This window comes from Coregonus clupeaformis, chromosome 31 (genome assembly GCF_020615455.1).
Source record: "Coregonus clupeaformis isolate EN_2021a chromosome 31, ASM2061545v1, whole genome shotgun sequence".
Classification (NCBI taxonomy): Eukaryota; Metazoa; Chordata; class Actinopteri; order Salmoniformes; family Salmonidae; genus Coregonus; species Coregonus clupeaformis.
Window position 1 is genome coordinate 29,008,973 of NC_059222.1, and position 14,889 is coordinate 29,023,861.

The 14,889-nt window shown below is 42.9% G+C and overlaps 1 protein-coding gene across 1 annotated transcript in view; it reads right to left on the reverse strand.

Moving 5' to 3' along the window:
• dnah9 (dynein, axonemal, heavy chain 9) overlaps positions 1 to 14,889 on the reverse strand; it is a 126,206-nt gene that overhangs the window by 83,407 nt on the left and 27,910 nt on the right. The window contains exons 31-41 of the mRNA XM_041858703.2: positions 13,708 to 13,864; positions 12,028 to 12,132; positions 9,648 to 9,805; positions 9,161 to 9,299; positions 4,754 to 5,041; positions 2,680 to 2,890; positions 2,457 to 2,584; positions 2,274 to 2,382; positions 1,931 to 2,078; positions 1,522 to 1,696; positions 142 to 315 (exon numbers count right to left, since the gene is read on the reverse strand). Of these exons, the coding sequence (XP_041714637.2) occupies positions 142 to 315; positions 1,522 to 1,696; positions 1,931 to 2,078; positions 2,274 to 2,382; positions 2,457 to 2,584; positions 2,680 to 2,890; positions 4,754 to 5,041; positions 9,161 to 9,299; positions 9,648 to 9,805; positions 12,028 to 12,132; positions 13,708 to 13,864 (1,792 nt within the window). The remainder of the gene's footprint in view (positions 1 to 141; positions 316 to 1,521; positions 1,697 to 1,930; positions 2,079 to 2,273; positions 2,383 to 2,456; positions 2,585 to 2,679; positions 2,891 to 4,753; positions 5,042 to 9,160; positions 9,300 to 9,647; positions 9,806 to 12,027; positions 12,133 to 13,707; positions 13,865 to 14,889) is intronic.

Consider the following 14,889-nt stretch of genomic DNA (forward strand, 5'->3'; position numbering starts at 1 on the left):
AAAAGACTAAATTGTAAAGAATATATTTTACTCCGGGCCATAGATGACTCCATAGATGAGCTTTGGAGCAGCTAATGTATGATATAATGTCACTATAGAAGTGACATGAAGTGACACCAATAACACAAGACTTTACCGTACCTGTAGAGGAATATCAGCATCCATCTGGAACCTGGGCACCATCTTAGACCAGGGTTCAAACTTCTTGGTGTCGGGGTCTATGTAGTAATCAAACACAGTCCCCTGGGAGGGGAACTTGATGGTCTTAAACTCTGTCACCCACCACTTACTAAACTCCACACGGTAGTCCACCAACTACACACACACACACAGGGAGATACAAACATTGGGTCAATTTCAATAGTCTTGAGAGGTTTTCTCTCCATGTTTCTGCTACTGATATGTACAACAGATGAAGGAGATACTTTTGAGAGAGGAAGCCATGGTTTATTGCATTGTGGTCACACTTTCTGCCTGCATTAAAACACAATAAAATGAAACATAAAGACACTACTATCCATCTACCCACTGGGCAAAAACTGGTTGTGTTACCACGTCATTCCAACAAGAAAATTCAATGTGATGACGTTGAATCAAAGTGGAAAACTGATTGGATTCGCAAAAAGTAATCAACCATAAGGGAATTCCGCCTTTTTTTCACCCAACTTTTAACCTAAATCCAATGATATGGTGACATTATTTGTTGATTTCACATTGAATTCACGTTAGTTAACAACTCAACCAAATGTAAATCCAAACCTGACGTTGAAATGACGTCTGTGGCCAGTGGGTATCCATCAGTAAAAAAATAAACATCCCTGAGCTGTTATTTCCTCTCTCCAGGCTGACTACTGTGTTCAGGCCCTGCTCTACAGTCAATAAACCCACTTAGCATATAAATGCAGTGTAGATAAGGAAATAAAGTGGAGTACATTGGTACGCTAGGAGAGACTGTTTTATCCCATAACTTAGATGGACGTGGTTACTGTACGAAGCGGTCTGGGTTGCTTAGCAACCACTCATCACTTTGTTCGCCCCTGGTTAAAAATTCAGCTGGCTATAGTGTTTAGGACTGTGAGTGGGATCCACTTAGTTTTGGAAATGAAGCTGCAATACAGTGTGGAGTCCTCACATTGAAAACCACCATACTTTACTGAAATATAGGTGAAGCAATTCTCATCATTTGAAGCTTTGAGGGGAGTTGGAGAGCGAATTAGATGACGATTTACTAAAGCTTTTGCACCAGCGATAACAGCATACCACTTTTTCTGAAGCAATCTATTTTAATTATTTGACTCTGAGGGAAAGCACTTATCCACTACACAGGAATGTGTCTCAAAACAATATATAATAATATATGCCATTTAGCAGACACTTTCATCCAAAGCAATTTACATTTTAAGTACGGGTGGTCCCAGGAATTGAACCCACTATCCTGGTGTTGCGAGCACCAAAGCCATGCTCTACCAACTGAGCTATAGAGGACCAACCATAATCATAGGAATCATTCAACTATCCTACCTGGTCCTGGAACATGGCACCTCCGAAGGCCCAGACAGCACCGAAGACAAAGTAGAGTTCGTAGAGTTCCTTAGGGCAGTCTGGAGGGGTGTGTTCTGGGGTTAACAGACACTCCAACAGATGGCACAGCATCTGGACCATACTTTGCTCTGGGACTGGGATGATCTTCTTAAATCTGACCACACACGTTACAGACATAGGAGTAAGACCATGAGTGAAATAAATGTTTATGGTTTTGTTTTTTATATCTGACACTATTTAGGCCTATGGTTCTGTCCCTCTCCGTCTTCTCTCTCTACCCTTTCTTACTCCTCTCACCCTCATCCATGTCTACAGTCTCTCTCCCCTCAGTCCAGAGGAACCATCTAGATCACTATGAACCATTCCATACTGACAGCTGATGTGTTACCTGGACCTGAGGGTGTCCAGACATGAGGGGAGGTACTTGTCAAACAGGATGGTCAGGTTGGCCTTCTCCGATTGGACCTCCCTCCTGTCAATCCAGCTGGAAACAGGTGGGTTCCAGCCCAGATCTGCCGGGTTGATATACAGAATGCCTGGAGGGACAAGCAGAGCTTGTTACTCTGTAGTCACATGTAAACAGGTAATTACATGGTATGTACAAATACATGTAAAATGTGAAATATGTGGTCTATGAGAATGACAAAAGAAGAGGAGAGCAGGGGGACAGGAATAGGATAAGAGAAGGATAAGGAGAGGAGGAGGAGAGGAGGAGGGAAAGACTAGCGTACCAGCTCTAGATACAGTAGCAGGAGTAGCAGTCCGGAGGTGACTGATCTCAAACACCAGCCTCATGGTCGGGTTGAGAGGGATACGTTCATTACTCGTCAGAGTTAACACCTAATGCAGGGAGTGGTACAGAGAATTATTACACAGACAGACTGAGAAACGCAGACAGAGAGACAGACACACACCTTGTTGTCATCCATGACAGTGTTGAGAGACTCGATCCACATGGGGTCTATGTCTCCATCCAGTACGATCCATTTAGGCCCAGTGTGACTGAGGTTAGCCAGCTCACGCATGATGTTAGAGAACAGACCTGGAAAACAGACATGTATCAAAGGTCTATATGTTGACCATATCATCGTCATGACCGTCACCATCATGACCGTCATCCTCATGCCCGCCCCTCACCATCCCTCCACTCCCTGGTTGCAGGGTTGATGATGCCAAACAGCTCGTCGTTGGTCACAGCTTTGGGGTTGAGGTCCGCCCACACGGGCCTTCGCTTCATGTTCTGGTAGGTCCGTTGGAGTGACCTCATCACCTGGCTCTTCCCTGTGCCTGCGTTACCCACTACAAACACAGAGTGGCGCACCGCCAGCAACTCTTCCAACTGTACCACCTGGGGGAAGGAGGGAGAGAGCGAGAGGCAGCGAGAGAAAGGGAGAGACATATAGTATAATAATAATAATAATATGCCATTTAGCAGACACTTTTATCCAAAGCGACTTACAGTCATGCGTGCATACATTTATTTTTTGTGTATGGGTGGTCCCGGGGATCGAACCCACTACCTTAGCGTTACAAGCGCCGTGCTCTACCAGCTGAGCTACAGAGGACCACATTATGGTATTGCTATACAGAATGGTATGGTACACTGCAATGCAGCTGAGTAAATCAGTACCATACTGTGTGTCACTCACGTTACAGTTCAGTGAAAGAGCAGTATTTACTGCTTACTGCAAACATCAACCAGTGTGGAAAGAACACATTATGCTACCTCTAACACTGCCTCATCTGTGTTATGTAAAGTATCACATTTATCTCATTAATATCAGCAACACTTTGATACACAATTATGACTGAGAAATAATATTAACTTTATTGGTGGATGTGACAGGAACTTGAGAAAATAACAGATTACAGTACAGTGTGGCAAATATCAATGTCTCTGTAAGAAAACCATATTTCCTTTGACAGTGAAACTCACTGATAGCATGCTCAATTAATGCAATTGACTCAAGCTATTCACCCTCAGCATAGTGTTAGCATCTGAAAGACACACATTTGTTTTAGTTTTTCTTTATTTAACTAGGCAAGTCAGTTAAGAACAAATTCTTATTTACAATGATGGCCTACACCGGCCAAACCCGGATGACGCTGGGCCAATTGTGCGCCGCCCTATGGGACTCCCAATTACGTCCGGTTGTGATACAGCCTGGAATCGAACCAGGGGGTCTGTAGTGACAGCTCAAGCACTGAGATGCAGTGCCTTAGAACACTGCGCCACTCGGGAGCCACATTGATTACAGTTTTGATGTGTGGGCGGCTGACACCACAAGAGTCTAATGCTAGCACTACAAGAGGCTAACACTACAACATGCTAACATTATGAGGGGCTAACACTAAATGCAGATAAAACCATTCCCCTCTGGACTTTCTCCTTTCACTCCAATCTTACTGACCAACAGACTCTGGCCAAAAGTAGTGCACTATAATATAGCTTAATATGGCTATAGGAAATAAGGTGTCCGACAGAGACAGAGAGTGTAAGGTTCAGACAATATAAATGGATCATTATTGACCTGCCGTTGTCTCATCAGCCTTTTCCCTCCCTGTTTATATCCATGTATGGTGTCTGTGACAGTGGCAGGGTTATGAGCTGCTCTTGCGGTACAGCGGTGTGATGGAGTGTCATTATGTTGCTATCATGCCGCTTTGACCTGCTGCAGATTGCACTCATTTCCCGTGGCCCGCTTTCCTCTGTCTCTGACAGTGTGTGTGTGTGTGTGTGTGTGAACGCAGCATAATGGCTAAAATAAGGACGGTGGACCTTTCCACCTGGGACGTTATTACAGTATAACCGGAGGGTTTGGGTTGGGTATATTTGGCCGATTCATCCACAACCCAGACTGCTCTGACAGTAATGTGTACTTACCACTGATACAGTACAGTGCAACACCAGGTACATGGCTTTTGGAGAAAAGGGAACTAGTAGCAGAGAAACGATAGAGCTGAATTGGTTGTTTTATTGTTAATTACCAAGCTTGAAGTGTGGTTTATTTTCCCTGGTAGTGTTATTGAAGGTCAGGGACATTACAGTATTATGGCTGTGTTCATATAGGGCTATCATCTGCCGTCAACAAACGGTGGCTTTTCATGCTTTTTGGATGGGTTTAGGCCTGAGTCATTCATCATAACTTTTAACCAACACTATCTAAAGGCTGAAACAGCCCACCCTGGTCAACCGGTAACTACAACTCACCTTCAGTACAAAGTTATCCTCTGCTTGTAGTTTGAGGTCCAGCACAGACTGCTTGACATGCTTCTCAAACTCCAGGTCTCTCTTCCTGGGGACGTCCAGAGCAGGGAACAGGTCTCCGATAAGCCCCATGAACACTGGCATGTCATCCGTCACGATCTTAGGGATGTTGAAGTCTCTCAGAGCCCGCATGAGGACCTGGTCCTCCGGCCGATCTGGGTCACCCCGCTTCAGGGAGCCAGCCACCACCAGGACAGACTTGATGGCCCTCAACCCCCAGTCATAGTGGTCCTGGAGACCAGGGAGAGACGGAACATTCATATTTAAGGGGCATTTTCCTTTTCCAATAATTACAAAGATGTGTAGTCGAAGGGATAGAAATGGTTGGCTTTTGTACCAAGAGTTTCCCAAAGTGCTTGTTTATTAGACAGACATTTACATTTTAGTCATTTAGCAGACGCTCTTATCCAGAGCGACTTACAGGAGCAATTAGGGTTAAGTGCCTTGCTCAAGGGCACATCGACAGATTTTTCACCTAGTCGGCTCAGGGATTAGAACCAGCGACCTTTCGGTTACTGTCACAACACTCTTAACCACTAAGCTACCTGCCGCCCTAAAGTATAGTCTTTGATGTTTTGAAATGTCAAACATGATTGTGTCCTTTTTTTGTGGTTTCAGCAGAACATATTTTGAAGGTAAGACAAGGACAAATGGTCAAACAAGATATGTCAACACTTTAACCTATACATACACTACCGGTCAAATGTTTGGACACACCTACTCATTCAAGGGTTTTTCTTTATTTTTTACTATTTTCTACATTGTAGAATAATAGTGAAGACATCAAAACTATGAAATAACACATATGGAATCTTGTAGTAACCAGAAAAGTGTTTAACAAATCAAAATATATTTCAGATTTGAGATTCTTCAAATAGCCACCCTTTGCCTTGATGACAGCTTTGCACACTCTTGGCATTCTCTCAACCAGCTTCATGAGGTAGTCACCTTCTTAAAGGTTCATTTGTGGAATTTCTTTCCTTAATGCATTTGAGCCAATCAGTTGTGTTGTGACAAGGTAGGGGGGGTATACAGAAGATAGCCCTATTTGGTAAAGGACCAAGTCCATATTATTGCAAGAACAGCTCAAATAAGCAAAGAGAAACGACAGTCCATCATTACTTTAAGACATGAAGGTCAGTCAATACGGAACATTTCAAGTTTCTTCAAGTGCAGTCGCAAAAACCATCAAGCGCTATGATGAAACTGGCTCTCATGAGGACCGCCACAGGAATGGAAGACCCAGAGTTACCTCTCCTGCAGAGGATAAGTTCATTAGAGTTACCAGCTTAAAAAATTGCAGCCCAAATAAATGCTTCACAGAGTTCAAGTACCGTAACAGACACATCTCAACATCAACTGTTCAGAGGGGACTGTGTGAATCAGGCCTTCATGGTCGAATTGCTGCAAAGAAACCACTACTAAAGGACACCAATAAGAAGAGACCTGCTTGGGCCAAGAAACACAAGCAATGGACATTAGACCGGTGGAAATTTGTCCAAATTGGAGATTTTTGGTTCCAACCACCGTGTCTTTGTGAGGCACGGTGTGGGTGAACTGATGATCACCGCATGTGTAGTTCCCACCGTAAAGCATGGAGGAGGTGTTATGGTGTGGGGGTGCTTTGCTGGTGACACGGTCTGTGATTTGTTTAGAATTCAAGGCACACTTAACCAACATGTCTACCACATGATTCTGCAGCGATACGCCATCCCATCTGGTTTGGGCTTAGTGGGACTATCATTTGTTTTTCAACAGGAAAATGACCCAACACACCTCCAGGCTGTGTAAGGGCTATTTTACCAAGAAGGAGAGTGATGGAGTGCTGCATCAGATGACCTGGCCTCCACAATCCCCCGACCTCAACCCAATTGAGATGGTTTGAGATGTGTCGGACGGCAGAGTGAAGGAAAAGCAGCCAACAAGTGCTCAGCATATGTGGTAACTCGTTCAACACTGTTGGAAAAGCATTCCAGGTGAAGCTGGTTGAGAGAATGCCAAGAGTTTGCAAAGCTGTCATCAAGGCAAAGGGTGGCTATTTGAAGAATCTCAAATATATTTTGATTTGTTTAACACTGTTTTGGTTACTACATGATTCCATTTGTGTTATTTCATAGTTTTGATGTCTTCACTATTATTCTAGAATATAAAAAATAGTAAAAAAATAAAGAAAAACCCTTGAATGAGTAGGTGTGTCCAAACGTTTGACTGGTAGTGTATATCTTTGTTACACACAAGTTTGCACACAGCAAGTTATTTCATAATAATATGATGACACATAATGTAGTCCCAGCATTATTTAATCCACTTTTAGATAATCAACCACTTGTTTTTTGTATTCCTTTCATTGATTTGCCATTTCAGCCAATAAGAACATTGTTTAGTATACAATCTGTTCATTATCGTCTTAGTTTATAGCTACCAAAGAACTTGTGCGTCATGAAGGGCCATAAAAAGAGTAGCTATGACAGTTAAATGGGCCTCCGACAGCAGGATATTAATCCATAATAAACATCTCTCTCGGTAATTGACCGGTAATTAACATTAACACGGTCATGCTATTATTTTATATTATATGATTTTATAGTAAGAATATAATTGAACTTTATTTTTCCCATTCTGGAGCGAGTGTGTGCGCATATGAAGTGGCTATGCTGATCGTAAAAGTGATCATTTGAAACAGGTCCAGAGTTATTTGGTAACTTTAGTTGTGAACGATACAAACCTTAGAATGCCTTAGAAATCAAAGATATATGGGCTGGATGATGCGACTATAGGCTATTGACGATTTGAGAATGTAAAAAAAAATAACATGCTCAGACTGCACATGCTGTTCTCTCATCAAGTGAACATATTTTCACCCATCAGACTATTCTCAATATACATATTTACTAATATGTAAAATTAGGTTAGATTTAGAATTACCCATTATCAAATTGGCAGGAACAGGGGCAGGGGGAAAAAAAAAAGACATGTCATCCGTATGCACTGGAATAGCGAATGGAGGCCACTTTCCTGCAGGTACGATTTTCACTCATGTTGGGTCGGCCACTCCGGTAATTTCGCTGCGCTACAGGTGATATTCCACCTAAACTCTGTATGCCATGGGCTCTCCAACCATTTCCTGCAGCTACCTAGTGCTTCATTTGGGAAACCAAGTGAAATCTCTTCAGGAACATTGATAGTAACATGTTTTCAAAACAAAACATATTTCATTAAACTGTTGACAGCCCCTCTCTCTGCGCGCTGGAGAAATTAATGAAGGAGAGAGGGGAGGAGATGGAAACTCATGGTGGTGAGATATTCTGTAGCTAAAAGGTAATTTGTCAACCTATTAATTATTAAAATATAAAACATTCCCTATTATTAGGCTATTTAAAATCAAATTCACTATAATTGTAGGCTAAATCTGAATTTGTTTAATTTAGGCTAGACCAATTATGTCCCAATGTTTTTCTGCCATGTATAATGTATGTATTGTATAACGGCACAATCATTATTTTAATTCAGGGTTTTTTTTTTTGGGGGGGGGGCTTTGGCTCATATATAGGCCTATGCTTATGTATAAGCTCTAATATGCATATGGATGTTTTGAATGAATCATCACCTTAGAAAGCACTGCCCATTTCATTGTGTTAGGCTTTGAAACAACATCCACAATGACCATGTTTTCCACTCAGTTTCAACCTGCTGTTGAACTTCTTTCTTCAAATTGATCAATCACAGTGAGGTGAGTTTTAAAAGCACGATACTGGTTTGATGATAAGTGTTTGATGTGATTTTCTATTGCATTGATGTCAGAGTGGTTAGAGGGACAATAGATCCCTGAATACCAGGCCATTAGCGACCTGATGATCATTAGCGAGTTGGGTACTACTGTTCAGAGTGCATAACAAGAGATTACCGTGACTCAGCGGTCACATAGAATTTTACTGCGGTCATGACTCATGACTGCCAGTGTGGGGTAATACGGTCACCGCAACAGCCCTACTCTATACTGAGTGTCAAATACATGTTCTGTAACACTCATTGCCATGCATCACATACAGGCTATGCAGAGTATCAAATGTAATGTTCATCCACTTACTGTATGGCAGTGTTTCAGATCTGGAATATCAGATTCTGTATGGAGCTGTAGTTCTTCTCTATATCGAGTCATTTTTGTGTAATAATCAATATGGACATAATGGAGCTAGCCTAGTCCCAGATCTGTTTGTGCTGTCTTGCCAACTCATTTGGTCATTGTCACGCCACAATGACCATGGGAGTTGGCAAGACAGCACAAACAGACAAGGGACCAGGCTATAATGGAGCTAGTGTATAAGATCAAGGATCTGAAGCATACTGTACCTGTTTGGAAAGCAGCTCTTTGCAGAGTGTGTAGAGGGTGATGAACTTCCTGGCCAGGACTCTGGCATCGAGGAAACCTTCAGCCACCAACATGATCTCACAGATCAACTCAAAGTCTGGTACTACCATGGCACAAGGCCTACAGAGAGGGTGGGAGGGAGGTAGGGAGGGAGGGAGGAAGGGAGGGAGGGAAGGAGGGAGAGAAAGTAAGATTAAGTTCAGTGGGCTGACAGTCATGTGGCTTGCAGTCAACCCTGGTACAAATCCCGTCGGGGACATTCAGTTCATGTAACTGTTGGACTGAAATATATTCATTGTCATTTGTCCGTTTTTCTTCCGTCAACATTTTCATACACATCCCACGGTGAATGCTTTAAAGGGGGTAAATCATCTTTGTTTTTCATCAGTCTCATCATTCTATTGTTAAAAACGACATCATAGCACTGTAAAAACAAGGAAACCCTTTTGTGCGTGTTCCGTGTGTTACCTAAACAGGGCCTTGAGGTTCTCAGGTAGTTCGGTCCTGCCAGCGTAGCCTGGGTTCATAGTGATGAAGATGCCTACAGAGGGGAAAAGATTCACCTCCTCGCCCATGAAGTTAAACCTCTGCTTCTTGTCTCGGATGGCGTCCTGGATGCTCTTCACCTGGACAGGACAGATGTATAGATATACAGAGATGTATAGATATAGAAGACAGTCAGGAACTATGTTCAGTCTGATAACAAAGCTAGAATAGGTAGGTGGTCTTGTAAGATACTACCGCTGGTATTCAATCACCAACAAACACAAAATGGAATGGTATTCACACTCTAAAATATAGCCTAGGCAATGATATTTGCATGGACGCATCTTGTTTTACGGCCAGCATTTTATATACGGAGATGGAGTCTCACTTTCTTCGAAAAAGCTATAAGCTAGCGTTTACTGAAATGATCAAACGGCAACACTAGTTCATTCTCATCATATGACATATCCTACATCTGTGTGTGTGTCTAGGATGTGTACAGTAAGAATAAGATGAATGTTGCCGTGTCCTTGGCTGAATCCAAGATCTCGACTGTGTGGTAAAATAGATTAGTTTCGAAAACGCTGTGTTGACTCTGTGTGTATATGAAACAACACAAACACTCCCATAATTATACACCCATTAGGCATTATTCATCATCCAGTCTGGTATTTTGCAGACAATTTCACCAACATACAGTTGTGTTGAGGAGAAGAGAGGGGCTGAATTTAGCTCATCTGTCTCCATTCAGCTGTGTCTGTGCTGCCTTCTGTTTCCCTGCCCTTTACCTAATGGAGAATTGATCCTGCCACCTGCGAACGCACTCACAAACTGCAGCTACGTTATGGCGCCTCCTCTCCCCTTAAACAGAATGGATTATCGTACACCATCCTCTGACATTCGCTTATGGAGAAGACGGGTGGGTCGTGTTCATTAGGCACAGAACAGAAGAAAAACAGACTGAGAAGAAGGGAGGAAGGCACTACCTGGACTTGTCCAATGAGAAACGCTAATTTTGTTGTTTGCGTTGCAAAACAGTTTAAAATGTTTTCTGTTGCGTGCTGTTATGAACACAACCTGGGTGAAGCGCAGAGGAAGGAGAAGATGGTACTGGAGAGGGTGGGAGAGCGCCCGTCAGAAATATTTGATTGTTCTCTGCCATTCTTTTCCAAGGTCTTCTTCCTTTCTAAGCATAGCCTGATTTATTATTAAATAAGCCAGCTAACGCACATCTATTGCTCTGTTCTGCCGCTTTACAATTTCATAGTTCTCTCTCTCTCTCTGACTTATTGAGAACGTTTCCTTTCATAGCTAGCTGCCGGGGAGAGGGCAGAAAAACTGGCTGTGCTGTGCTATACTGCTAGTCTGATGATGACGGAAACCTATCAACATTATCACGATCATTGTGATTTAACAAGCATTACCTACTGCACATAATGTTATGATATGGGGGAAGGTAAGTATTAGGGCATAAACAAACACACTATCCAGGATAAACTTCCACACTCCATTCCCCCAGGGGGCAGCAGCAACCTTGTCCAGATGCTGAGTCTGGTTGATAAGCAAATCAGGTGCAACCAATTAAGGTGATGGTCAGTGAGTGTCCCTGTTTGTAAGCCGTGATGCTACTGGGTTTGTTGGTTTTAAGAGTCTTTTTTTTACCAAGTTAAGATTGCTGTCTCCCTGGGCACATGTACATCCATCACGGTCCTCAAATGCTGATTTCTCACATAAATGCACACATTCATTCAGGTTACAGATCATGTAACTAGGCCTAGGACACCTAGACAAAGCAAGTGCAACAATATCCGTAGGCTAGTTATGAGTTTCGTAACAATACACAATACAAAATATGAATATGTACTGTGCTAACTCATGCAATCATTGGTTCAGATTATTTTGTGCCCAATAGAAATGAAAGGTAAATCATGTATTGTGTAATTTAGGAGTCACTTTTATTGTAAAGAAGAATAGAATATGTTTCTAAACACTTCTACATTAATGTGGATGCTACCATGATTATGGATAGTCCTGAATGAATCGCGAATAATGATGAGTGAGAATTACAGAGGCACAAATATCATGCCCCCAAGACAGGCTAACCTCTCACCATTACAATAACAGGCGAGGTTCGCATTCTTTTTTTGGGGGGGGGATGATATTTGTGCGTCTGTAACTTTCTCACTCATCATTATTCACAATTAATTCAGGACTATCCACAATCATGGTAGCATCCACATTAATGTAGAAGTGTTTAGAAACATATTCTATTCTTAATTTACAGTCCAGAGTCAATATATAAAGTGTCACTGTCCCAATACTTTTGGAGCGCACTGTATGATTAGCCCAGGGACATGCTTACCTGCACAGCGACCACAGACAGCACTTCCACAGTGATCCTGTTAAATTCGTCAAAGCAGCCCCACGCTCCTGTCTGGGCCAGGCCTTTATAGATGTTCCCACATGACTGGATGAGGGGTCAGAGAGAGAGAGAGAGAGAGAGAAGAGAGGAGAAAGAGAGAGAGAGGGGGATGGGGGGTGGGAGGGAGATGTGTTTTATACAGAGTAAGATTGAAGGTAAGATTGACAACAGACATTTGAGATTTACCACAATAGCAAGGGCCTAAACATTCTTTCCTAAACGGGAGACATTTTGTTGCCGGCTGTCTATTGAAAAAGGTTAAATGCCAACACACACCACCCACGATCAGTTTTCTCCACAGACACAGAACACAAACTTCTGAGCAGGTGAAACAGCCTCCTGAGATTCACTAGACAGGAGAGAGGTAGGATCCAAATCTTCCTCCCCATTATAGGGCAGAGCCCTGACACTAACCAAGCCTGACTGCAGGTTTGATGTGTGTGTGTGTGTGTGTGTGTGTGTGTGTGTGAGAGTGTGTGTGTGCCGCTTGGTTGTATGACTTTACACCATCTCTGCCTCTCCTGGTGTATATTAGTGCTTCTCTCTGACACATCAATGCAGTGTGGTGTGTGTGTGTGTGTGTGTGTGTGTGTGTGTGTGTGTAGGGTGGGAAGGGCAATAATAATTATCCTGTCTAGAGAGGCAGCAACAAGCTGTATGAAGAGATTATGCCTGCGTCTCTATTGATGCAGTGAGTGTGTGTGTGTGTGTGTGTGTGTGTGTGTGTGTGTGTGTGTGTGTGTGTGTGTGTGTGTGTGCATGTTGCGGCAGGAACACTGAGATGGGCATCTGACAACGCTTAACAGCTAAATAAATGCATCCGTCAGGTTGAACTGTTATGTTCTTCCTTCAATGACAGAGGGAGGGAGAGAGAGAGAGGAGACAGAAAGAGAGAGAGACAGGGAGCTCTCTTTACCCTCCTCTCCATCTCCATTTCAAATACCCACACCGAGTAGAGTTGGAGAAGCAGAGCTTAGATCAGGGATGGGCAACTGGCGGCCCTCGGATTAATTCCCCCGCCCCCCCAAAAGAAACTCAGTCGGGGTCTCAACTTACTGTAGCGAGTTAGAATAGTAGACTACACAAGGTGCAATTTTGAAATTTGGTTGTGCATCAACTGTTTTACTCTTATGTCAGCCACTGATAGTCAGTCAATTAGCCCATGTCAGCTGACATTCTTTAGATTGCTAAATTAGTTTAGCGGCCAGCTATCCAAACTTGTTATCATGGTTGTATTACCGGCCGGGGGGCCCCCATTGATTTTGTTAGTCAGTCTCACTCAGATATCATACTAAAAACTGCAAACATTTCTCTCCGCCCCTTGGCAAAATGTGTAGAACTGCAGCGAACTTGCTTTAAATTGCAACATTTGCTCTACACTCCATGGCAAAATGTGTAGAATTGCACGAAATTAACTCAAAAACGTAATTTTTAAGAAATCTCCGCTGTCAAGATGTTTTGCTCGCAATGTGGGAGGTATGGATGTGGGTACGCAGACCCGTGAGCAACTGCGGGCCCTTATGATGAATTCTGTTTTTTTGTGGCCCCCACCCCCATCAAAGTTGCCCATCTCTGACTTAGATGATTCATAGCCTGTCTGTAGAGGGAGTGGGAGCCCACCTTGTAGTCCATCTGCTCGGAGCAGTTGAATACATAGACCATGATGCCGAGGGCTCGGCCCAGATCCTTGGTGGTCTCTGTCTTGCCAGTGCCTGCTGGGCCTGCTGGAGCACCACTCATAGTCAGGTGGAGGGACTGGGTCAGAGTGATGTAGCACCTGGGAAACACACACAGTTAAAACACACACCCATACACACACACACTCCGAAGAGTTAAACCCACACACACACATCACACTCCTTAGTAATAACAACTTCACTTCTGTCATAGGCTGATTAATTCAATTAAATAACAAGCAGGCATTTAAATGCAACAACAATCTGAATGTTTCAATAGTGCACTAAGGTGTTTAGAAGGAGGACTGATAGAGACAATCAAATCTGCATTGATCATCAATATAAATGCAATGTTTCGCCTCTGAAATCAATGTGGTAATCATTTTAGCAATCAGAGGGTAAATAGATAATATACTGAGAGAGAGAGATTGTGTTAAAGAGATATACAAGCTTCCGGAAGACAAACGATCCAATCTGTGTCATCCAGAGACTGTTGCCAACGTTTTTATAGACGTTTTTGAAATATGGACAAATATCACACAATCAATTGTCTGGGTGGCTACAAACCTGCTTGTTCTGAATACCTAAAATGCCTAAACACAGTTCTCAGAAGGGGCCGAAACAATTTGTGCCGTTTAACTGAGAAGTATTGTGTACGTGTGATTATATCATTGTTTTTCTACCAGGGGGATGCCAACAAAACCCCTATAAACACATTTGCTTCCAGAACTATGTGATTGAAATCCAAACACAAATCTGAAACCTGAAATCAAACTGTTTAAGCCATCTGTGAATGAATGACAACTTTATATCAAACTTTCCCTGACTCCAGTATGGCTGAATGACAGAGGGTCAGTGGTCAACAGTTTGACAGGCAGAGATAACGAGATAGAGGACTGTCTCTGGCCATATGCTGCCTCTACGACCACTGATCACTGATCCAGCCTTCAAACACCATTGTCTTTGTGGTGCTTTGTTCTGTCTTCAAAGGGAATAGGCTACTGGTCAGTTCCACAGCCACAGTTTGCCAGAGGACTACAGAAACAGGTCATGAATCCGCTTTTTATATTCAAACTTTTTTCTGTGATGTTTCCCACAATAATGCAGTAACCCTGTTCAAGCTGCA